The following is a 23,714-nucleotide window of genomic DNA, read 5'->3' on the forward strand; positions in this document are numbered from 1 at the left end:
GCTTCATGAGGCTGGGCAGGGGGAAAGACAGGACTAGAGAAGGCAGGGTTTCCCTGCTGACTAGGAAGCCTTTTGTGCAGGAGACTGAGAAGGCACATGGTGGGATGGGGTGCTGCTCTAAGGAGCAGGATGCTTACCTAGTGCGAGCCTTGGCCTCCAGGGCTGGGGCTGATCCAAAGATTCTCCTGAGGAACTCAGAAGAGCCATGGGGAAATGCAGGCTCTGCCAGCATTTGGGCCTTGGAGTGCTGTCCTGCTAAGGGGGTAGAAAGGCTGTTTGCCTCCCTCCCCCCATGTCCAGAGCTGCCAGAACACATTCTTTTTGTGAGGAGGTCACAGACGTTCAGCTGCCCCAGGCCCCAGTTTCGGGTGACTCAGCCAACTTTCATGCCAGCCGTCCTCAGCCCTTCCTGGTGCTGGGTCTGCCAGGCTCATGGTCAGCCAGGCCCTGGGGCCCTGGAGAGGTCCTTTGCATCTCGAATTCTGTGGGGGTGGTGGCTGGGGGAGGAGGTGTGTGTGTGCATGGGAGGAGGGTCCTAGAGTCTAGATACCCCGTAACAGGTCTGTGCCTAGGACCTTAACGGAGGGTTGGGTTTGTTTCTGGATCCGTGGGAGTGGGGAAGGACATCTGTGTTAAGTCAGGGCTTGATGGGGGCCTCTATATGTCAGTGTGGCAGGTGTTCTGTGGCAGGGCCTGTGCATGGAGAAATGTGTCCCTGATGGGCAGCAGCACATATGATGGGTACTGTGGAGCCGCAGGGAGGCCTCTGTGTCTGGGATCCCAGGGGGGTGATGGTGGTGGTGTGGGTGGAGGAGCTATCTGGGATGTGTTGGCTTCTCAGAGGAAATCTGTATATTTGACCCTACGGTCAGGGAACTTTCAAATGCTGAGGTGGGGGCTGGGGTGGAGAGTGAAAGAAGTGGACCAGCAGCCGCAGTGATGAAGTTCCCACTCAAGGTGTCAGGAGATCCAGGCCCCCTTGCCTGACTAAGAAGACGAAGTGGGCAAGAAGAAAAAGAGACTCTCAGGGCGTATTGCATATGACTAGGAGCTTTAATGGAAATGCTGAGACAAGCACAGGGGAGAGGGAGGGAGCCAGGCAGCCAGGCGGGAGAGGTGGCCTGTCCCACACTTCTAATCCACTGTGTATTAGAAGACAGTGGATTAGAAGGCACAGCAAGTCCACACCAAGGGGCTCCAGGCCCATCTGTCCCTCAGAAGCCACAGGCATCCAGGCCTCCGGACCCGGGTCTTTGCCTAGGGCTGCGAGGACACAGTCCTTTAGATGCGGAGGTGGGGAGAGCTGTGGGCTAGGAGCCCTGTGCTCCCAGAAGCAGTGAAGGGACTAGCGGGAGGGGAAGCCAGACGGGAAGGCGCGGTGTGGGGGCCTGTGGGGAAGCTGGGCCCCGAAGCCCTCCTTCCCCACGTCTGAGGACCCTGGGAGCTCTGGCCTGTCTCAGGAGGCTGGGACGTCTGCTGGCGTGGGGGCGTCGGTACAAAGCAAGGCGCTCAGGCGAAGCGCACGGAGCGGCTGCTGCTGCAGGTCTGGCCGCAGGGCGCACACAGGCCGGTGCTCACTGCCACGTTCCCGCTGCAGGGGGCACTGCAGACGCTGCCGGTCACCGGCCGGGAGCCCGACACGCACAGGTCCCCGCACACGACCCCGCCGCGGGAGCTGCTGACACCTGCCGGAGGGGGAGCACAGGGCTCAGTCTCCTGGCGGCCAGAGGCCCCTTCTGCTCAGATCTTCTCCCCTCTGTTTCTATCCGCTCCCCTCAACACCCTCACATGGGCACTCCTTCCTGCAGTCTTAGCCTCAAGTGTCCTTGATACACTGTTAGCCCAGGTCCTCTCTAGAGGCAGACACAGCCATGCTTCGCCTCACAACAGAGACAGGTTCTGAGAAGTACAGCATTAAATGATTTTGTCATTGTGCGAACATCATGGAGTGCACAGACACAAACCTAGATGGTGTAGCCTACTACATACCCGGGCTCTATGGCAAGAGTGGCTATATTTTATTTATTTTATTTTATTATTTCATTTCATTTCATTTCATTTCATTTTTTTGAGATGGAGTCTCTCTCTATCGCCCAGGCTGGAGTGCAGTGGCACGATCTCGGCTCACTGCAACCTCTGCCTCCCGGGTTCAAGCGATTCTCCTGCCTCAGCCTCCCTAGTAGCTGGGATTACAGGCACTCATCACCACGCCAGGTTAATTTTTTAATTTTTAGCAGAGATGGGGTTTCACCATGTTGGCTAGGCTGGTCTCAAACTCCTGACCTCAAGTGATCCACTCGCCTTGGCCTCCCAAAGTACTGGGATTACAGGCGTAAGCCACCACACCCAGGCCCCAAGGGTGTCCAGTCTTTTGGCTTCCCTGGGCCACATTGGAAGAAGAAGAATTGTCTTGGGCCACACATAAAATACACTAACACTAATGGTAGCTGATGAGCTTTAAAAAATCACATACAAAAAAATCTCATAAGTTTTAAGAAAGTTTACAAATTTGTGCTGGGCCACATTCAAAGCCATCCTGGGCTGTATGCAGCCTTCTGGTCGCAGGTTTGACAAGTTTACTGTATAGCATAGCCGATTGCTTCTGGGCTACAAATCTGTACAGCATGTGACTGTACTGAAGACTGAAGGCAACGGTAACACCATGGTAGGTATTTGTGTATCTGAACATAGGAAAGTAGAGTAAAAATATGGTATTATAATCTAATGGGACTACTGTCCTATATTCCATCCATCCTTGACCTGAAAGTCCTTATGTGGTGCATGACTGTAGCTAATTAAGTTACTATAAGCACTCACTGCCCAACTCCGTCTTTCCTTTTAAAGTCTGAAAACTATGGTCACATGCAGGCTTCCTGTGTGTCAATCAAGTTTACCTGGAACCCAGTCATACCCCTTCCTTTAAGTATTGCCTTTGGCTGTGGCTGCTTTACATGACAACAACGGAGTGGAGCAGTTGAGGCAGAGACTGCATGGCCCACGAGCCTAAAGTTTTTACCATCTGAAGCTTGAAGAAAAAGTTTGCCTGCCCAGAACCCCAGGCTCTTATTTCAGGACCCACAAAATGGATTACTTACAGACATTTACCGCACCAACGCCCTCACACAACCTTATAGGGAAAGCAAAAAGACAGAAATTAGTTGTGGGGAGCAAAACTGGTGAAATCTGTTAACCTGCAAATTCTCTCCTCCAATTAGCGTTGAGGCACATTCCAAGTAAATAATATGCAGACATGCTCCTGGGTGTTGAAGCACTGCAGCACTGCCTGGGGGAAACTGAGGGGACACCCTCCCCACAGCTGTGGTCCTCACCTCTGCTCCTCGCCCTCCAGCAGGCGCCTATAGGTGGCGATCTCGATGTCCAGGCCCAGCTTGGAGTTCATCACCTCCTGGTACTCCCTGATCAGGCAGGCCATGTCCTGCTTGGCCTTCTGCAGGGCGCCCTCCAGCTCGGCCAGCTTGCAGCGGGCGTCACTGAGGGCCGCCTCACCCTGCTGCTCAGACTGGGCCACTGCGGCCTCCAGCTTGGAGTTCTGGGAGGCAAGATGGGTTATTAAGAATCTCTGTTCTGGCTTCAGGGTCAGAGACCAGGTAACCACTGACCACTGACTAGCAGAGGAAGAAGAGGCCTTATCTATCTGTTAGGCCAGGGGTTGCAAATTAGTGCTCCCAGGCGTGTTTGCACGGTGTCTTCAATTTTGGAAATTTAACACAATAATTGAAATTCCTGGCTTCTTTCAAAAGATCAGAGGATCTGGCCATACTGGACCCGCATTTCTGCATGGCCTGCCTCAGTTGGAGCTGCCTAGCCCTGCCCTTTGTGCTTTCCAGTTTGCCATAATCCCGATTATACCCAAGTGCCTTGGGAACAGCTTGCTTGCTTTGCTCATTTACCAACCCCGCTGATGTTTGAATGTACGATCACTGATCTAGAGCAACAGGCTAGAGGGGTTAAATGCCTTTCTCAAGTCTCATGGCAAACTAGTGGCAGAGCTGGTTTGAGAGCCCAGATTTCTTGCCCCTTAGACTGGTGCTATTTCCTCTGCCCCACTCTGCCCTTGGAAGCAGGAAAGCCCTTGTCACCTCATTCCCTCCATATTGCCCCAATGCCTCCATTCAGCGAGAATGGAGAACATTTTCCATGGAGGAGGCTGTCCGTCCTTATGCTGGGTGTTTGCCCTTGTCCCCACACATTGGCAAGGAGTCTAACCCAAATCCCTCTGCTGAGGGCTAACCCCACTCTCTTCCTACACTGAGGAGTGGGCTGGGCTCCCACACCTGGCATTTGGCGTTCTCCACCTCGGCTGTCAGCCTCTGGATCATGCGGTTCAGCTCGTTGATCTCCTCCTTGGTGCGGCGCAGGGTCTCCCCATGTCTGATCACCGTGGCCTTCATTTCCTCGCACTGGCGAAGTAGAGATGCTCATGAGGCTTAGGGTGGGACCTCCCATCCATTCAGGACACCACGGATGATTATGCAGTGCTCAGCCTGTGCAACCACACATGGCAGTCCTGCCCTGCCACCCCAACATCTGTAGGGACCAGAATCCCCAGAAAAGGAAGCCTATTTAATAGATACCTTGCATCCCTCCCACTGCCGTGTCTAGCAAGCAGGTGTCCTGTGCCACTCACCTTGCTGCGGTACCAGGACTCGGCCTCGGCCCGGCTGCGGGTGACAATGTCGTCGTACTGTGCCTTGATCTCAGCGACGATGCAGTCCATGTTCAGGTCCCGGCTGTTGTCCAGCTTGACGACCACTGAGGTGTCTGAGATGTGGGACTGGAGAATGCGGATCTCCTGCAGGAGAGGGCGAGTGGCAAGAGCTTCTTAGACCAGAGCCCTACTCTTGGTAGCCCACCCTCATCATCATCCCCTGTCCCCTTTCCTGGCTTCCTCACTGTCTGAAGCTCCACTCTCCCAGTTATAGTCTTCCGCCTCAACCCTGGGACCCCCTCAAGACTCCTCAAGCCCAGAGTCCTGAGGCCTAGAGGACTTGGAGGTAGAGAGTCCATGTCTGAGGCCCAGTGCCTGATTTTAATCAGGACCTTCCAGCTTGAACCTTTGGGTCTAGGACCAGAGTTTACCACCTTGTGGCAATTGTCACTTTAGTAACCAGGAACACCAGCTTGCCCGGGGCATAGCAGTGGGATGTCAAGCCACATTTCTTCATCTGCTCATGGTGAACCTGCCTGGGGTTTCTCCCCTTGTCCCACCATGGGGTCAGAAGCTGAATTGTGACAAGTCTTTTCCAGTGTCTAATTCATATCCTCCTTGCTGCCCTGCTGCTCTGTGACCCCGCACCTCCTCATACAGCCGCCTCAGGAAGTCGATCTCCTGGGTCAGGGCCTCCACATTGGCCTCCAGGTCTGATTTGCGCAAGTAGGCACAGTCCACATCCTAAAGGGGAGAAGATGGCACAGGAGTTGCACTGGGAGACAATTCAGAACCCTTGTTTTTTTCCTACCCCATCAGGCTGAGCAGCTTCCCTGGAAACCCTCTGTACCTGCTCATCCCAGTGCCTGGTATCATGCCGTGGCAAAGCCCCTTATGCAGTTAGTAGTGGGGTCAAGAGCAGGTTCAGGTAAGGGAGGGGGATACTGAGGTTTGCAGACACTTCCTCTGGTACCCACTGGGATGATTCCTCTAGAATCCATGCCATGCACTATCACCAAAACTTAGGATCTAGTGTACAATGGGTAAATTCTAATGATGCCCCACCCCTCTCCGCTCTGGAATCTCATGGAAGATAATCTAGATCTGTGGTCAGAAGAGGGCTCAGGGCTCAACTCTGTCCCTTCCGAGTGAGTGTGACTCTGAGCAGTCCCCTTAACCTCTGCGCCTCATTTTCTCACAATAACCCCTGCTTTCCTCATATGGAGGTGGCTGGAAGGGCCTAATGAGAGTCCAGGCACTTGTACAGAGTCAAGTCTAAGAAGCAAGGAGTGACGGTCACTGTCCCTGCCTGCGGTTCTGAGTTGTTGCTGGCTTGAGGATGCAGCCATTGTCTACAATTCACAGGCTGTTTCACTCACAAATATTTATAGGGTGCCTACTCTATGCCAGGTGCAGGGCTGAAGGAGGTGAAAAGCCGGTGGCTATGTGGGAGCAACCTCAGATGGGGGAGAATATTGCACTGCCTGAAGCAGGCAGTATATTCTGTTGCCAGAGGCACCCAGGGAGCACTGGAGCACTGTGGAAAGGAATAGAAAGAAGCTGGGCTGTGTGATTCTAAGGGAGTCCCTCCACCTCTCTGAACTACGGAGAGCCTGATTTTAGTCAAGGCCTCCTAGCTCAAACCTTTGGGTCTAGGACCCTTCTGTCTCTGGCCTCAGTTCTGAGTTAGGGGACAAGGATTCTGGGGTCACTCACCTTCTTCAAGGCCACAAATTCATTCTCAGCAGTGGCCCTTAGTGCCACCTCTTCTTCATACCTGGGGACAAAACACACAAGGCTCAGATCTGGGGAGGAAAAAAATGGGAATGAAGGCACAGGCAAACACATTCCAGGAACTGGATCTTTTGGAGGTGGTCGCAAGAATCAAAAAAGTGTTGGACCAAAGGGAACTTGTCCATCCTTTTCTTCTGGGCATTCAAACCAACCCATGTGACTCAAAGCTCTTTCTATTTCAGAGACTCTCATTCCTGACATGGGTCAGGGTGGGGGTTCTGCACATTTTCAAAGACCTCCTCTCTGTTTCTGGGCTGTAACTCCTTGCGGGGGGTAGGGGGGCAGGAACCCTGCCCAGTTCTGGAATCTCTCCTTTCTCCTCCTTCTTACTTCCTTACTCCTTTCCCACTCAGGGCGCAACATAGCACCTACAACATTGAGTAGATGATCAATAAAATGTTTGATGAATTAATGAAATAAATACATAGCGATGAAGTAACCTGGAGCAGTTCAGAATCTCCAATGTTTAAACTCCCAGCCTAGAAAAGAAATTCCCCACACCCCACAGGATTATTGTACTATTTTCTTCTTGTTGGGAAGTTCCTCTTGCAGTCTAACCCAAATGTATCATACTTTGACTCAATCCCATTTAGTTTCTCCAAACCCTCCTCCCACTGCACTCACTTCTTCTTGTAACCCTCCAGCACCTCCTGCACGTGGTTGAGCTCTGAGGCCAGCCTCCCACTGTCGGCCTCCACGCACTCGGCCTCCCGCCGCAGAGTTGTAATGTAGCCCTCAAACAGGGGCTCCAGGTTGCTCTCACAGCACTCACGGTTCTGGAAGAACTGCAGCTTTGTCTCCAGCAGTTTGTTCTGCTGCTCCAGGAAGCGCACCTGGTGTGGAAGTGGGAGAAAAGTCAGTAGGAGGAGTCAATATCCTCAGCTCTCCTTGGGGAACAGCCAGAGGCAAGACAGAACTGGCAGTGAGATGTGCAGAGGCAAGGGGTAGACCACATGGCCCCTGCTGGCCTCTCCTGTCCTGAGGATGCAGCGGGAGAATCCTTGTTTCATAATTGCTTATTCGGGCCTAAGTGAGGGTCTGTCCAGGTGGGCCTGGATGGGATGAGTGAGAAACTGAGAGGCCTGTGGGCTGTGCTGGGTTACTGTCAGGCTAGGGGGGGACAGATGGGGGTAGGGGGTAGTGACAATTAGGGAAGACTTCCTGGAGGAAAGGAATGCAGAGCAGTGTTGGGAGGGATAGAGTAGGGAGAATGCCTTTCACTATAAGCTCCCTCAGGGCAGGGCCTATGGCTTATTTATTGATGTCCTTATAGCCAGCCCTTGGCTTGGTGAACGTTTGATTGAACAGGTGGTCAAGGTGGGAAGGGCTTCCTAGATGGGGAGGTCAAAGAGGCTAGGCTCCTACCAAGCAGGATGCCTGGGGCCTGAAGAGGCATCCAGGAAGTGCAGGGCGTGGTCCTAGGTGGCCTAAACTCTTATGTTGGACACTGTGTCATATGTCTCTGGGGGCCAGACAGGTAATGTGAATGGGGGGAGGTTTTGGAAAACAGGGAGGGTGGGGACCCTAGGGAAGTGAGGCTTGTACACTTTTCCTGGATTTCACTGAAACGGGAGGAATACATGGCAACAATACATTGTGCTGGCCAGAAAGGATGTCAGCAAACGAACTAGGGACCTTGGCTTCCAGTTTTCCACTTCTCATACATTTGAGCTGGAGCTGAGATGTCTCCCTGCCTTTAAGCCCTGGGGTCATTTTCATCCAGCTCCATGAGTGCAGCTGGGAATTCCCAGGTTGGAACTTGCAGACATGGGGAGCAGGGACTGCTGATATTACATGGGATAATTTTAGGTGGTCTTGGCTATGGGGTCTCATGGCTGCCTTGGGCCCTATCTTCCCTTTCAGAGTCATGGGCAGCTCACACGCTGCACCACACACAGCCCTGGTGAGGAAGCCACTGGGGTGGAGAAGGGAAGCCTCTGCCCAGTGCCACACAGTGTGTCAGTAGAGGAACTGAGCACGGAGGCCAGGTCGCCTCCTCCTGGGCCAGTGTTCATTCCATGAGCCACTTCTTGGTCACCTCTCTAGGGTGCAGTGCCTGTTGAGGTGAACCAGCCCCTTCTAGAGGGAGTGGGGCAGCTGGGGTCCCAAGCTGTGGGCCTTCTAGCCCAAGGTCTGGAGAGTTGGAGAGGGCCTGGGCTTGGAACCCTGCTTGGGCACCCACTCTCTGTGGGCCCTTGGACCAGCCCTTCAACCTCTCTCTGCCTCCTTTTTCTTCTGTGTACACTCAAGGCTGACTTCAGGATTTTGCCATCCCATATACTATTTTACTCCTAATTTATCTATAAGTTAATTCAATTAACATTTACACGTATCAGGTTAAAAGAGTAACTTCATATTACCACTAGAGATGTAAAACTGTCATCACTAGGCATACATAAATTAGGGAAATTACAGAACATTAAATTCTAGCAGAAACAGTTGTCCTAGACAGTTCTAAAGCCGGGGCTTGCTCTCTTTATTAGAAGCAGGAGGGAAGCAAGTATTAGAGAGATGCTAAAGACATTAGCATCCAATGAGATTTTTTTCCCACCTAATCTTAAGGATTGAAACAGACATTAAGGAAGATGTATTTTCTTACCAGATGTTTCAATGTTATTTAATACGATGGGCCGGCACCGCCTAAAATTATATAAAATATCAGCCGTCCTCATTCCCCATTTCTAGAGAGACCACTCTGGGAATTTCCATCTCCTCCTAGGACTGCCAGGTTCAGGAAGGGTGTGATCCAGGACACCCACCTTGTCGATGAAGGCCGCGAACCTGCTGTTGAGGCACTTGATCTGCTCCTTCTCCTCCTGCTTCACGCACTGCGCGTTGGGGTCGATCTCCAGGTTGAGGGGCGTGAGGAGGCTCTCGTTGACCGACACGGTGGTGATGCATGGGGGGCTGGGTCCGCACACGCCCCCAGAGCGGTAGCCGAAGCTGCGTCCGCAGGAGCCGGCGCGGAAGCCGCCGCACACGCTGTGGCTGCCGAAGCCCCCGGAGAGGCCGCGGTAGCAGGAGACGCCGCGGTAGGGGGCGGCGGTGATGCAGCAGCGGCCGGGCCGGGGCCCGCAGGCCGAGATGCAGCTGAAGGCGCGGACCCCGCAGGGGGTGCTGAGGCGGGAGGAGAGACAGGACATGGTGCGGCGGCAGCAGGAGCGGGCGGCTGGACCCCAAGCATGCGCTGCGCCTTATATGGCGGCCCGCGGGCCCGGGGAGGGAGCTCGCGGCCAAGGCGTTTACGAGCTTGGAGGGCTCGGCCCTTGCGCCTCGCGGAGCCGGGAATCAAAGCGGGCCGGGCCGCCCGGCCGCCTCCATAAAACGGCGTTCACCTCCCGCCCGAGCTTTATGGGGCCAGGAAGCGCCTGGTCAGCTCCGCTGCCCATGCGCTGCGGGCAGTGCGAGTGGAACCCCTCTGCCTGTCCACCCCTCCACCGGGACTCGGAGCGTTGCCTTCTTGGATCCGGCCCCAGCTTCGGTCCCAGTCCCATAGCCCTGGTCCCCTGCCAGCGGGGTTATCTGGCATCTCTGCACGGTGTACGGGGCGAGTGTATGAGTGTGTCGAGAGGGTGGGGCCTCTGAAGTCAGTCCCGCAGGTTCATGTCATGACCTTGGGCAGCTGAATAACCTTTCTAAGCTTCAATTTCTCACAGGCAAAATAGTGATAATAATAGTAAGCACTGACAGTTGTTGCCAGGATCTAATGAGATAATGACCAGAAAGCATTTAGGGCCCTGCCTATCACTTAATAAGAACTCTGTAAATGTTAGTTTATTTATTCATTATTTGTTCTATGTATTCTATTGTTAATTTATCATTTCATCCTGTGTCCCTTTGGGCAAAACCTTTCTCTTCTTTTCTATCGAAGGACTCAGCTCATACCTCCTCTTCTTGTAAGCGTCCCTCCTTCCTGTACCCCTCTCTACTCTGCTTGGGTGAGGGGAAGGGAGTTGTATTCATGGAGTGCCCGCAATGTGCCTAGTACTGTGCTGAGGCCTTTTTATGCTATATTATTTCCTCTAGCTCCCAGGGCGTCCTTCTGAGGTTGGTATTATTGTGCCCATTTACCTGATTGGGAAGGTGTGAGCTCAGGGTGGTCCAGTGACTTGTTTAAGGTCATACATAGAAGGATCCATAGAGGGGCAGAGTCAGAATCTGAAAGGCGACCCCTCCTCCAAGCCCTCCTCCACCCTGGTCTTACCCAGGTTCTGAATCTTTGGGAGTCGAGTGAGGGTTGAGTTTTTTTGGTGGCAGGAGCACAGACTGCTAGGCTTTGGGCCCTTGGGGAAATCTTTCTGATCCAAGGCCTTCCCCTCAACTGAGGCTTGGTCATGGCCACCAACTCTAGAAGGCCATAATCCATTATAAAGGAGGTTAATTATGTGTCCAATTATTGGCAGAGGAAACCAGGAGTGTGCACTCAGCAGCCAGCATTAAAGAGAAGCATGCAAATCACCCTCAGCTTCCTTTGCTTTTAAATACGAGTTATTATTGTGAAAGCAGTAATTAAGTCTTAGAACTCCAGAGGTCATCACAGCCAGTCCTGGCTTTAAGCTGCCTGGCATCTCATTTCCTCTTACCCCTTTTCCTGTCTTTTCTGCACTCTCATGGGCTTGGATTCCTTTGGCCCAGGCTTGGTCTGTTTTGCAGCAGTTTAAGGCCAACCTTAGTTCAGTCCTCTATAGAAGTTGGATCCCAACTCTGCAGGCTTGTGCCCTTGCCCCAGCTTCAGCTGGCAGTCAGTGTAAGAATTAAAGAAAGAAGAAAGAAACATGAAAGGTGGCTTGCCAGTCAAGACAGGTTTATTTTAGAGAAAACAAGCCTGAGAGGGGTGTCTGGCCAAGTTAGGTCAGAGGCACACTCTCTAAGACTAATAGTTTTTTTTTTTTTTTTTTTTTTTTAAGGATTCAGGGTGGGAGAGTTTATAAGAGGCTTGGACTACTTCTGTGTCTTTGTTGTGCTTATCTGGGAGGGGGAGGTGTGTGTCTGTTCCCAAACATCTTTCTGCAGCTTCAGGCATATCCCTCAAGCCTGCTTTTAGCTTCTCTATCTTAGTGCACCTGAAGGGAAAGGAATGTGCTTATTAAGGCCCACTGTTTTACTGGGGCCCATTGTATGAGGGTGAAGTTTGGCGGTTACCTACGAGACTTTCCTCCTACTTCCCTCTGTGCCTGAGCTGTCTTATCTGTGTTTTAGTGCCTGCTCCTTCTGTCTGCTTGTAGTTAGAAGAGAAGTGATTTCCTTGAAATGCATGAGGCTAGAAAGGGAGCTGGAACTTAAAGTGGCGGTGTTTGTCCAAGATGACGGTGCTCCTGCTGTGTCAGTCACCAGCTGTGTGACTAATGCTTGGCTTCAGGATTATGCATTTCGATTCCAATTTTCTTTTGAGAATAAGTAGTATTGGAGGAGTGTTCCCTTGGTGTCTCCCGGACGAGAGGATACAAGAGGATTTGGACTTATCCTGAAGCATGGAGGATTTAAATTAGATTTATGAAGGCACTTACATGATTCTTGCTTGGATCCCTTTCTGGGTTCTGGTGGGTGGATAGACTGGACTTCCTATGCTATTACAATCAATGAGGATGCTAATAATCAGCCTTTGTCCACACAGATAATTACGTGCTTTTAAAATCCAGAGAAACAGAAGAGCTGCAGGCTACGTTGTTCCCGCTAAGCAAACAATGTGAAGGGGCTGGAAGGGAGAGGTTTGACATCTAGATCACAGTGGTCTTCTACAATGTTAGTGCTAATCCCTGGCCCAGCCTCAGGGAAACATGATCCCTTGTGGTCTTTTATTATTCTTGGAACTCAGGGGAGAGAAACGGGCTGAAGCTTGAGAAATTTCAGAAACAATTAAGGACATACTTCTTCATAGAGAGGGTTGGTTGTCACAAGTGCCAGGGAAGAGGAGGGCTTCTTCGTTGTCAGCCAGATCTTCTAGAAAACACCCCCCCAGCCCCTTTTGTCACCAATATACCAGTCTATCAGTGAAAAGCTAGTGTTCTGTTTGGGTTATCATGCCTTTTCTTTAACCTCCCAGTGAGTCCCAGGGGCCAGTTCAAGGCAGGAAGAAAACATCTACTAAATACCCATCAGGAAGCAGGCTCAGAGCATGAAGGAGAGACTGGAGTCCTCAGACAGCACAGGCATGCATACAGAGGACCCTAGTGCAAAGCCGCAGGGGGTCTGGCTATAGTGGAGCAACACCATGCCATGGGAGCTTGGGACCAGGGGTCAGAGCAAGGTCCTTGGAGATGACACTTTGGTTTGGCCTGAAGAAGGTGAGAACTTGAAAGTGCTGAGATGAGAGAGGGGAGGATTCGGGCAGAGGGAATGGTGTAAGCAAAGACACAAAGCAAGGGAGGCCAGCGGATGTGAAGGGAATAGTGGGTCATCTGCTTTGGCTGAAAAATAGGGGTTGGCAAGGGCAGGGGGAAGGAGTCTGGCTGAGGCTGCACGGTGGATATGGTGGATGGGCAGGGTGGGCTTAGAATATCAAGTGAAGTGCTGGAGGTTCTTGACCTGCAGAGGGTCATGCTCAGAGGTGTGTGAGTGAACGGGACATGGGGATAGTACACAGAGAGTGTATATGTGTCAAAGTGTGTGTGTGTGCACATGCGCGTGTGTGTTCTTCTGGTAACTTCGTTATGAAACATCTTGAACACCAGTGTGTCCATTTCAGAAATACATTTCTTCATTCTTTATGGTATAGTGATCAAAAGTGTCTCTGGAATCAGACACACCTGGGCTCTGCCACTTACAATGTGAGTGAAAACTTGCACACAACCTCTCTGAGCCTCTGTTTCTTTTGCATCTAGAATTGAGGTAATTGAACTTGCCAGAGACATGGCAAGGATCAGGTGAGGTATGTGTAAAGCACTAGCATGCTGCCTACTGTATAGTAAGTGGTCTGTACATTCTAATACTGTTGGGTACTGTTGTTATTTCACTGCCCTGGTCACCATCCAGAGCCCCCCAACCCCCTGCCCTGCTCTTTCAGGTCTGGGGGCTGTGGCTTCCTACACACTGATGCTCTCCTGGCTGGAGACCTCCACTCCCATGTCTCAGTTAGGTTCCTTGGGCCTGTCTGAAAGCTGATGGGAGAAGCTCTCTTGAGGAGTACCTCTGATAAAGAGGGACCCTTTGCAAGAGACTGGAGAGCGTGGCCCTGTGCTTCTGGTGGAGTTGAGGGAGACACTGTTGAGTGGGGGTGAGAAATATTAAAGGCACATGGGAAGGAAGGGAGGTGGGTGGGCAGGCAGAGGGATCCAGATACTCGGAACCCTCAAACCAGATGCTTACACATATCCACCCATGCTGGGGTCTGTCCCACAGACCCTGACCCAGTGATGGATGAATAACTTGCACTGACGCAGATATTATGCTTGTCGGTCGACTGAGAGTCCGGGTCGCTTACAGACTCCCTGGAGAGTGCTGTAAACAGTTGCGACCATGGCCTAGACTAGCCAGCGAGACTTGCATTTATTCAGTAAAGATTAATTGACAAAGGCTTGAGTCAACACCACTAGAGGGTAATTGACATTGTGAACCTCCCAGTAGAAAGCCATTAAGCACCCTTGTAGATCAAAGGTTAGTCTTAGGACCACATGAGTAAACAAGCCAGTTAGATAAACTCCCCCACATTCCTTTGTATTTACTTTTAATCCTTTTAATTTAAGGTAAAGGGACTAGACTGCCTTCAGCCAGATTGATTACTGAAGTTACGCCAACTCTCAGGCCTTCCAAGAGGCTTTGTGGCTATTATAACTAAAATTTTTCCCATCAGCCTGACTGAACCCCCACATACCCACTTCGTGGCTCCTGTGGGAAAAAGAGCTGGACAAAACTTTTTTGGTTGTGTGGTTGACTCTTCCATGTTTTGATAGAGGTAGACACAATCTCCTACTGGCCATGATAGGAGGCAGGTGTCACAGGCTGCCTTTAGGACTCAACCCTGGGGCCCTGCCTAGGGAGAACGTGGAAGGCTCTTCCACTTGAAGGAGCCAGGACTCACCACCCGGAGTGAGGATGGCCTGTCCTTTGTCCCTGGTTACAGCTCACCTGATGGCCCAAACTGAAAAACTGTGAGGTTGTGAGCTCAGCTAACCACCTGAAAGGAAGTGTCCCAACCTGGCTTCCCCCCGGCTCCACAATTACCTCACAAAGTGTGGAGTTCACAGGTGTTGGTTGACCTTGACTCCTGGGCACTGTCAGCCCTCAGCTGTGGAAGAAATGCTGCCAACGTTTCAGAATTGCCTGAGTGTAGGATTTTCCAAAGTTCCATATTGATGATGTTACCCCAGGAGGGAGGAGAAATGACTGTGAAATTTCCCAGGCTCATAAAGGTGACAATATGGCCTCTCCACGTGGGGAGGCAGACAGACCCAGGTGCCCAGGTTTGTAAAAGGTGCTAGCAGTGAGGGAGAGATCAGAGTCCTTTTCTTCTTCCTCTGGCTTCTTGTCCACCAGCAGAGTCACCATGACTTGTAGATTGTCTTGCCTGGGCTCCCGAGTGGAGTCTGCAAATCCAGGTCCTGGGCAACCACTCAGAGATACGGTTATGACCCAGCTCTCAGGTCCATCTTGCCCGGTGGGCCCTGGTCTGGTTGCTGCTGCATCACGGCCAGCGCCTGCTACTGTGGCCTCACTGGGGGCTTTGGCACTGGTTCCTGTGGACACAGATTCAGCTACCACTCTGGCAGCACATGTGGGCCCAGCACTGCCTGCATCACCATTGTGTTGGCCAATGAGAGCCTCCTCATGCCCCTCGACGTGGAAATTGCATGGTGCATAAAGCAGGAGGAGAAGGAGAAGATCAAGTGCCTGAATAGCAGGTTTGCTGCCTTCTTCCACAAGGTGGGTGTCCTGGATCACACCCTTCCTGAACCCCCACCATATGCACAGCCGGGACTGGGCACTGAGGAAAGAATCAGAGCCAGGCAAGTCTTTGCCTGCCTGAGGTCCCAGTCTGATGGGAGAGGCACACAGACAGACAGACAGACAGACAGACAGACAGACAGGCACAGGAACCCAAGGCCCAGAAAGACTCTGACAGTTCAGATACAGAGAGCTTGTGGAAGAAAGATGCCAAATTTCAAAACTTCAACAAATTTAGTTTAAAGATCTTAGTTGGATTTTATATGCAATTTTAGAATTGGGCAGCCCTTAGAACTGATCAGAGGAACTCTGGCTGCACTGTGGTCCCAAATACTTATGGACAGAAAACAGAAAGTGACACATGGAAAACAGAAGTGAGGTACAGAAACAGCTGGATTGTTTACAGCTGGTGTTTGTGAACATTTGGCTGCCTGTGATTGACTGAAGCTCAGTTACCGTGATTGGCTGAGACTCAGCTATTTGTTAAAAAGGATAATTCAGAAGTTAGGTTTGTAAGGGATAATTGGAAGGACAGCCGAGAAAGGAATGAGGCCAATAGAACCAAGTTCAGGCAAACTGATTTATTGTCAGTCCTGCCAGGCTACCTCCTGACAAGAGCAGAGGAGGCAGTCCTACTTATAGGCTATTGCAAGGTTTTATAGGGCGTAGAACTGGGTTAGGGTGAAGGAAAAAGAAAACAGAGCGGGGGGTCCTTTGTGCCAGGTGTCTGACTGCTTCCTGTAGATGTTTTTCTTGCCAGTTCTGTTGTGTAAGGTAGATGTCTTGACCGCATCCTGGAACAGCTGGCTCTGGTCAGACAGTTACAGGTGGGTTTGGGGTGGGGGGTTTTACTTTTGGCCTTTGGGGCTTAGGTCTGTGGGAGGGAGAAACAGTCCAGTTGGGTGGACCCTAACAAGGTTTCAGTTTGTTTGCCTACTAAGTCGGATTGCAGGTCATCATGTAAAAACTCAAAGGGAGACTTCTTCAGGTCAAATCTAGTTTAACAATTCCCTTACTTTTGGTCAGTCTCTCAATTTTCTAAAATAATATATATAGTTCCATGTAACCAGAAGTGTTGGCAACTGCACAGACTTCTCCCTGTTCAGCCTGTAGGTAATCTAGAGCAATTCTATTACCTAGTACAACTTTAGCGAGAATATTGGAAGTCTATTGTGCAATCATAGCCTTTGCAGTAGAATCTGCTATAGAGCCTACTGTGAGAGGTACATTTTAAATCATTGCCTCATTCATGTTTACACCAAGCTATGGAAAAAGGGATCTAACATATCATGCTCATCCAGAAGGGTTAAAGTCTCCTGATGATGCTCTTTTTAACCTATGATGTAGTTTAGGAAGAGCAGACCAGTGTTCTGTTTCTGACTGATTATGGAGCAACAAAGGTACCATTATAATTCCTAACCTGCGTTGGTCCATCATTTTCCATCCTTCAAGGTATGAGGGTTGCCCAAGCGTAAGGTTGGCTACAACTCCACAAAGAAAAGTATACCCCATGAGTGCACACAAGACCCTTTTTTCAGTTCTATTGTTCATGAATACATTACTACGAATGTATTCCTAATTCCAACTAGGAATGTTGGAATTAGCAGTTTCTGCCCAAGGATCTGAGGTAGAGTTATTATAGGTTAAAAGAGTGCTGGCCAGGCACGGTGGCTCACGCCTGTAATCTCAGCACTTTGGGAGGCTGAGGCGGGCGGATCACGAGGTCAGGAGTTTGAGACCAGCCTGACCAACATGGTAAAACCCTGTCTTTACTAAAAATACAAAAATTACCTGGGTGTGGTGGCACGCACCTGTAATCCCAGCTACTCAGGAGGCTGAGGCAGGAGAATCGCTGGAATCTGGGAGGCAGAGGTTGCCGTGAGCTGAGGTTGTGCCACTGCACTCCAGGCTGGGCGACAGAGCAAGACTCCATCTCAGGAAAAAAAAAAAGTGCTGTAGTACCCTGGCACATAGGTCAATTTGCAAGAAAATCTGTTTGGTCTTTTGGTGCAAACTTGTCTTGTAATATACTCATTAGTCTTGGTTCTTGAATCACATGACTGGGTTAAAGTAAAACAGGTCATAAGAACAAATGAGTCTGGAAGTCTAATTCCATAATAGGGACCACTGCTGTAATACATCATAGATTGATCCCTTATGAAATAGTTACTGGAAGGCCTATGCCCTAATAATAGAACCTCATTTATTTTCTACTCTCCTAAACTCTGACATAACTAAATGCTGCAAGGTTTTAATGCATTATGCCAAAGTATATTTTCACCAGGTAAAGGAAGCTTTTCAAGATCTATCCACTGAGGACAATCAAACCCTTCACAACCTAGAACCCAGAGATCAGGTTATCTGGAGACTATATCTGAGAAAGACTGCCATGGAGCCCCATTGGAGGGGACCATACCAAGTTCTTCTTATCACCCACTCTTCAGCAAAACGTCAGGGCCTTGAACTTTGGGTTTACATCTCACAACTCAAAAGGGCCCATTCAGACTCTTAGAACTGCACATCCATTGGAGACCTTAAGATACAGCCAACAGGAGAAGTTTCTTCCCAGAAGCAGACAGTATTCTAGATGTGGACAGCTTTCCCAAGACCATGGATCAAGACTTCTCAGTTGCCATGCAACTCTTACCTTCCTTAAATTTTTCCTTGCTTACACCTTCCTCATTCGCTTGGCAGGATAATGTTGTAACTCGAAATTCACAATCAGTAGCTTCTGAGAGTAACTTTTTTTTTTTTTTTTTGAGACAGAGTCTCTATTGTCCAGGCTGGAGTGCAGTGGTGTGATCTTGGCTCACTGCAACCTCTGTCTCCCGGGTTCAAGCAATTCTCATACCTCAGCCCCCCAAGTAGCTGGGATTACTGGCATGCGCCACCACACTGGCTAATTTTTGTATTTTTTTGGTAGAGACGGGATTTCACCATGTTGGCCATGCTTGTCACAAACTCCTCACTTCAGATGATCTGCCTGCCTCAGCCTCCCAAAGTGCTAAGATTATAGGAGCAGGCCACCATGCCCAACCTTCTGAGAGTAACTTGATGGAGTGTTGTATCTGTCATGTCGAACTGAAATCTTTACATGACCTACAAAGTCCACCTATTGGCCAACTTCAGCAACATCCCTAATGCTCAACTGTTTGTTCAAATTACAGCTATGTTCTCAACTTAAGTCACTGCCCCCACCTCCTATAGGGGATCTCCATTCTCCAATCCCACATCTCAGACACTTCTGTGATTGTCAAGCTGGACAACAGCCAGGACCTGAACATGGACTGCATCATTGCCGAGATCAAGGCACAGTATGACAACATTGTCACCTGCAGCTGGGCTGAGGCCGAGTCTTGGTACCACAGTTGCCTGCCTGATGTGGCACCTGCCTACTAGATGTGGCAGTTGGGAGGGCAGGATGTGAGATACCTATTAGATAGACTTATTTTGTCTGGGGATTCTGATCCCTATGGATAGTAGGCCAATAGCTCTCAGGTTGGGGTGGCGGGGCAGGACTGCCATGTGTGGTTGCACAGGCTGAGCCTGCAACTGCACAGGCACAGCCCGCACAATCATCCCTAAAGGATGGGATATCCCACAATGAGCCTCATAAGCATCTCTGCTTCCCCCAGTTTGGGGAGGTGAAGGCCACAGTGATCAGGCACGGGGAGACTATGGGCCACAGCAAGGCGGAGATCAAGGAGCTGAACCGCATGATCCAGAGGCTGACGGCCTAGGTGGAGAATGCCAAGTGCCAGGTATGGGGCATCTGTGCCCAAGGCCAGAGAGACTGATGGCCTAACCTTTGTCACCCAGCCTATGTGTGCCCTACCTGGATCTCAGCATTCATTCTCCAGTCCCTTTGTCCATGCAGAGTCCCTGGTTGTGGTCAGTCAGGGGGTCCCAGGTGATGAAGGCAAGAGGCCCAGTTTCTGAGGTGCTCCCAGCTGAATGGCAGACTGGGCATATCCAGGCAATGGACAGAGAGACCATAACCTATCTTGTTCTCTTCTGGTCCCCCAGAACTCCAAGCTGGAGGCGGCGGTGACCCAGTCTGAGTGGCAGGGTGAGGTGGCCCTTAGCGACGACTGCTGCAAGCTGGCCGAGCTGGAGGGCACCCTGTAGAAGGTCCAGCAGGACATGGCCTGCCTGATCAGGGAGTACCAGGAGGTGATGAACTCCAAGCTGGGCCCCGATGTGAAGGCTGCCTCTTCTTGCCAACTTCTAGATGGTGAGGAACAAAGGTGGGTGCAACCTGCACAGCTGGGCCCAGAGCTCATCTGCATAAACCCACCCCACTTTTTAGCACCATCACTGACCCAGCCCTCACTACTACTTCTGTTTTCATCTTGGAACACTTTTAGGACCTCTACCAGTATTGAGCGCAGTCCAAGGAGTGGCGTCTTAGTTGAGGTCCACAGGCCGATTTCCAATAGGCTCCTTGCATGATCTATTAGGGACAATGGTTTGTCTGTAAATGTTCAAGAACTTGTTCTCTGAGATGAACAACGCCCTAATTTATAACACTTACTGATTTCAGAGTTGTATATACTTCTGTCATGGCTGATTTCAGGCTGTTGCTCTGACTTCATGTAGAATTGGCTAGAAATGTACACAATAGGCTCTTGTGAGCTGGTGGGAACTGGTTCAAGAAACCGCTGGTTGGGGCCAGGATGGAATGGTGCCTCACACTGAAAGACAAATAGGAAGATATTTGTCTCTTCTATTAGATGAAAAACCTGAGGCTTAGGGAGACTGTGGGGGTCGAGGAGTCAGACTGGTACGGAGTTATTGGGACAGTTGGAGAATACTTTTGTGTCCTGCTGCATTTTCACAGGCTCCCCTTCCCGGGGGGATCTGGGAGAGCCTGGCACTTGTGTTCTTTTGGAACAGGGTTGGGACGATGCTGGGACTTTGAGGGTGCTAGACCCAGGTCTTCCCTCCACTCACCTTCTGGGAGAGGCTTGGGTGACCCCTTGCTTGACTGAGTTCAGAGCTGGTGACCACATGGCCTCTGGTGTCATTGTCAGGAATTAATGCCCAGTGCTAATGCTGACATTTTCTCTCCTGCACCAGGCTGTGTGATGGCATCCATGCTGTGAATATCTGTGAGTAATTCTGGCCCTGAAGGGAGACTCTGAGGTTTGCCAGCGGGAAGAATTTTCTAGCTCTGAGGGTGGAGATACCAAGGGAGAAGTGGTTCCATTCGTTTACAACTACACAGTTATAAAGAGGGAGCCAAACGACAAGTCTTCAGTGGAATCATTCCTTATGCCAGACTTGTCAGAGTGGCAGTCTTATTATCCTCACCATAGTGGAGGAACCAGAATGCATCACCTCAAAATATGTATCTTTAACATAAATATTTATCTTTTTTTTTGAGACAGAGTCTCACTGTGTCACCCAGGCTAGAGTGCAGTGGTGTGATCATGGCTCACTGCAGCCTTGACCTCCTGGGCTCAAGCCATCCTCCCACCTCGGCCTCCTGAGTAGCTGGATCTATAGGTGTGTACCACCACACCTGGCTAATTTTTTTCTTTTTTTTTTTCGTAGAGGTAGTGTATTAGTCCGTTCTCTTGCTGCTCTAAAGACATACCCGAGAGTAGGTAATTTATAAAGGAAAGAGGTTTAATCAACTTATAGTTCATCATGGCTGGGGAGGCCTCAGGAAACTTACAATCATGGCAGAAGGTGAAGGGGAAGCAAGGCACCTTCTTCACAAGGCAGCAGGAAGTAGAAGTGCCAGGAGGGGAGATGCCAGATGCTTATAAAACCATCAGATCTCATGAGAACTCACTCATCTTCATGAGAATCACGTGTGGGATACTGCCCCAGTGATCCAATCACTTCTCACCAGGTCCCTCCCATGACACATAGAGATTATAGAACTACAATTCAAGATGAGATTTGGTTGGGGACACCACAAAACCATATCAGATGGGGTTTCGCCATGTTGCCCAGGCTGGTCTTGAACTCCTGAGCTCAAGTGATCCTGCCTTGGCCTTCGAAAGTGTTGAGATTACAGGTGTGAGCCGCCGTGCCTGGCCTGATATAAATATTTTATCAAGCTAAAAGCAATTAAGAAGATGCAGGGGAGCTCTCTGCTTTCCCTGTGTTTGCCTAAAAGCAGAACAGAGAATTACAAAGACAAAGGTCTTTCTATCCTCTCCGCTTTTCTGCCTAAAGCCAAGATGTAAATTCTCCTTACAACCATTATGAGCTTAGAGGTGGCGCCAGAGGAATCTGGGTGGACTTTACTCTATTAGTTTACCCATAAATTTACCTTCCCACCTTTTCTCATCTTTGGAAGCCTTAAACTGCTTTTCTTTGTCTTGTCATTTCTCTAAAATTGATTATTCCTTGTTGAAGATGAATATACAGTTGGCCTTCTGAATCTGTGGATTCAACCAACTGCAGGTTGAAAATATTTGGAAAAAAACTATACTGAACATGCACAGACTTTTTTTCTTTTCATGACTCTCTGAACAATACAATATAACAACTATTCATATAGCATTTACATTGCATTGGATATTATAAGTAATCTAGAGGTGATTTAAAGTATATGGGATGATGTGTATAGGTTAAATGCAAATACTATGCCATTTTATATAAGGGACATGAACATCTTCAGATTTTGATATTTGCAGGCGTCCTGGAACCAGTCCCTCATGAGTACTGACGAATGACTACATAAACCACACAGCCTGTGTGTGCCCTACCTGGGTCTCAGCATTCATTCTCCAGTCCCTTTGTCCACGTAGAGTCCCTGGTTGTTACTTTTCTCCTTCCATGCCGTGCGCTGCTCATGTTGGTAAACTTGCTTGTTTTTCTCTTGTTAATCTGTCTGTTGTTGCAGGAGTCTGTCTCAACTACAAATTTATGTGGGTTGAAGAAAATTATAATTTCTCCCCTTCGGTAGGAAGCTCTTATTCTCTCCCTGTCCAAACATACTTGTCCATGTTCAAGATGTCAGTCACTTTACTGGATTAAAACATTCATTTAATCTTCTTTAAATACATGTGGATTGAATGAGCTGTCATCAAATCCACATGTCGTAGATCCTGAGGTTGTCCTGATTTTTTCTTTTCTTTTGAGACAGGGTCTCAGCCGAGTATGGTGGCTCACCCTTGTAATCCCAGAACTTTGGGAGGCCGAGGCAGGTGGATTGCTTGAGCCTAGGAGTTTGAGACCAGCCTGGGCAATATAGTAAGAGCTCACATTTATGGAAAGAAGGGATTGAGGCTGGGTGCGGTGGCTCACACCTGTAATCCCAGTACTTTGGGAGGCTGAGGCAGGTGGGTCACTTGAGGTCAGGAGTTTGAGACCAGCCTGGCCAACATGGTGAAACCCTGTCTCTACTAAAAATACAAAAAATTAGCCAGGCATGATGGTGCTTGCCTGTAATCCCAGCTACTTGGGAGGCTGGGGCATAAGAATTGCTTGAACCTGGGAGGTGGAGGTTACAGTGAGCCGAGATCGTGCCACTGCACTCCAGCCTGGTTGACAGAGTGAGACTCCATCTCACACACACACATACACACACACACACACACACACACAAAAAAAAAAAAAAAAGAAAAAGAGGAAAGGAAGAAGGGATTGAGATTAAACCCCAAGATGGACTCACTCCTAGTCAGGGTGTCAGTCCCTGGCCCAGACTACAGGGAAGCAATGCCATCTTCACCCCTGGAGATGGAGGTAAGCAGAAGCCATCCTCCTGGCTGCTCCCAGCTGGTAGGAAGCCAGTGCTGATTGGAGGTGGGGCTTTTTGGGACCAGCTTCCATCCCTACCAAAGGGTTTAACTTCTCGTTGCTGTCCCTGTGTAGGTGTGAGCAGCTCCTTGGTGTGGTTGCATGTGGAGCCCTCTTGGCCAACTGCACCTGCGGCATCAGCTCCTGTGGGATGGGGCCTGTGTCAGCAGCTGCAGGAAGTGTTAAGTTGTCAGAGCTTGAGGATGCACCCAGCGCAGTCTCTCACACTTGCAAGGGTCCCAGCTGGCCCTACTTGACCTTGTGCAGCCTGGTGGTGGGGCGCCACTGCTTGACCCACCCTGATCCATGTTCTCTGCTTCCCATTTCTTACTTCTTGTTGTGTGGGAATCCCTCTTCCTTGGCCCCTGCTGCCCCCAAGCTGAGAAAGGCTGTTGAGAGGAGTGGCACGTAGCCCATGGGCGTGTCCTGTTTGAGGATTCTGGCCCGACTGAACCCACGAAGAGAATAGCCTCTCACCAGCCATCTTCCAACCTTCCCCTTCCCTTGCTGTCTTGCTCTTCCCTTCCCTTCTCCGGTCTTCTTTTCCTCCTTGTTTCTTGCTAGCTTTAGAAGGCTAAAATTTAATAGACTTTAATAGACTGACAATGCCAAG

The 23,714-nt window shown here is 50.2% G+C and overlaps 1 protein-coding gene and 1 pseudogene across 1 annotated transcript; one reads left to right on the top strand and one right to left on the bottom strand.

Moving 5' to 3' along the window:
* Window positions 1-1,034: 1,034 nt before the first annotated feature.
* On the bottom strand, window positions 1,035-10,134 carry LOC126931052 (keratin, type II cuticular Hb1-like). Its single transcript, XM_050748772.1, has 9 exons — window positions 9,223-10,134; window positions 7,088-7,296; window positions 6,386-6,446; window positions 5,318-5,413; window positions 4,649-4,813; window positions 4,296-4,421; window positions 3,330-3,550; window positions 3,096-3,127; window positions 1,035-1,685 (listed from the first exon to the last, which is right to left on the bottom strand). Exons 1-9 carry the CDS (start codon window positions 9,604-9,606, stop codon window positions 1,510-1,512), a joined length of 1,470 nt encoding a protein of 489 aa, XP_050604729.1. The 5' UTR covers window positions 9,607-10,134; the 3' UTR covers window positions 1,035-1,509.
* On the top strand, window positions 9,605-23,513 carry LOC126931597 (keratin, type II cuticular Hb3-like; annotated as a pseudogene).
* The last annotated feature ends 201 nt before the right edge of the window (window positions 23,514-23,714 follow it).

This window comes from Macaca thibetana, chromosome 11 (assembly GCF_024542745.1).
Source record: "Macaca thibetana thibetana isolate TM-01 chromosome 11, ASM2454274v1, whole genome shotgun sequence".
Lineage (NCBI taxonomy): Eukaryota > Metazoa > Chordata > Mammalia > Primates > Cercopithecidae > Macaca > Macaca thibetana.

Coding starts and splice junctions, on each gene's coding strand:
- LOC126931052 (XM_050748772.1), bottom strand. CDS start 9,606: ATGTCCTGTCTCTCCTCCCGCCTCAGCACCCCCTGCGGGGTCCGCGCC. Junction 6,447..7,087: donor CTGGAGGGTTACAAGAAGAA/GTGAGTGCAGTG, acceptor TTTTGTCCCCAG/GTATGAAGAAGAGGTGGCAC. Junction 4,814..5,317: donor TGAGGCGGCTGTATGAGGAG/GTGCGGGGTCAC, acceptor CCTCTCCTGCAG/GAGATCCGCATTCTCCAGTC.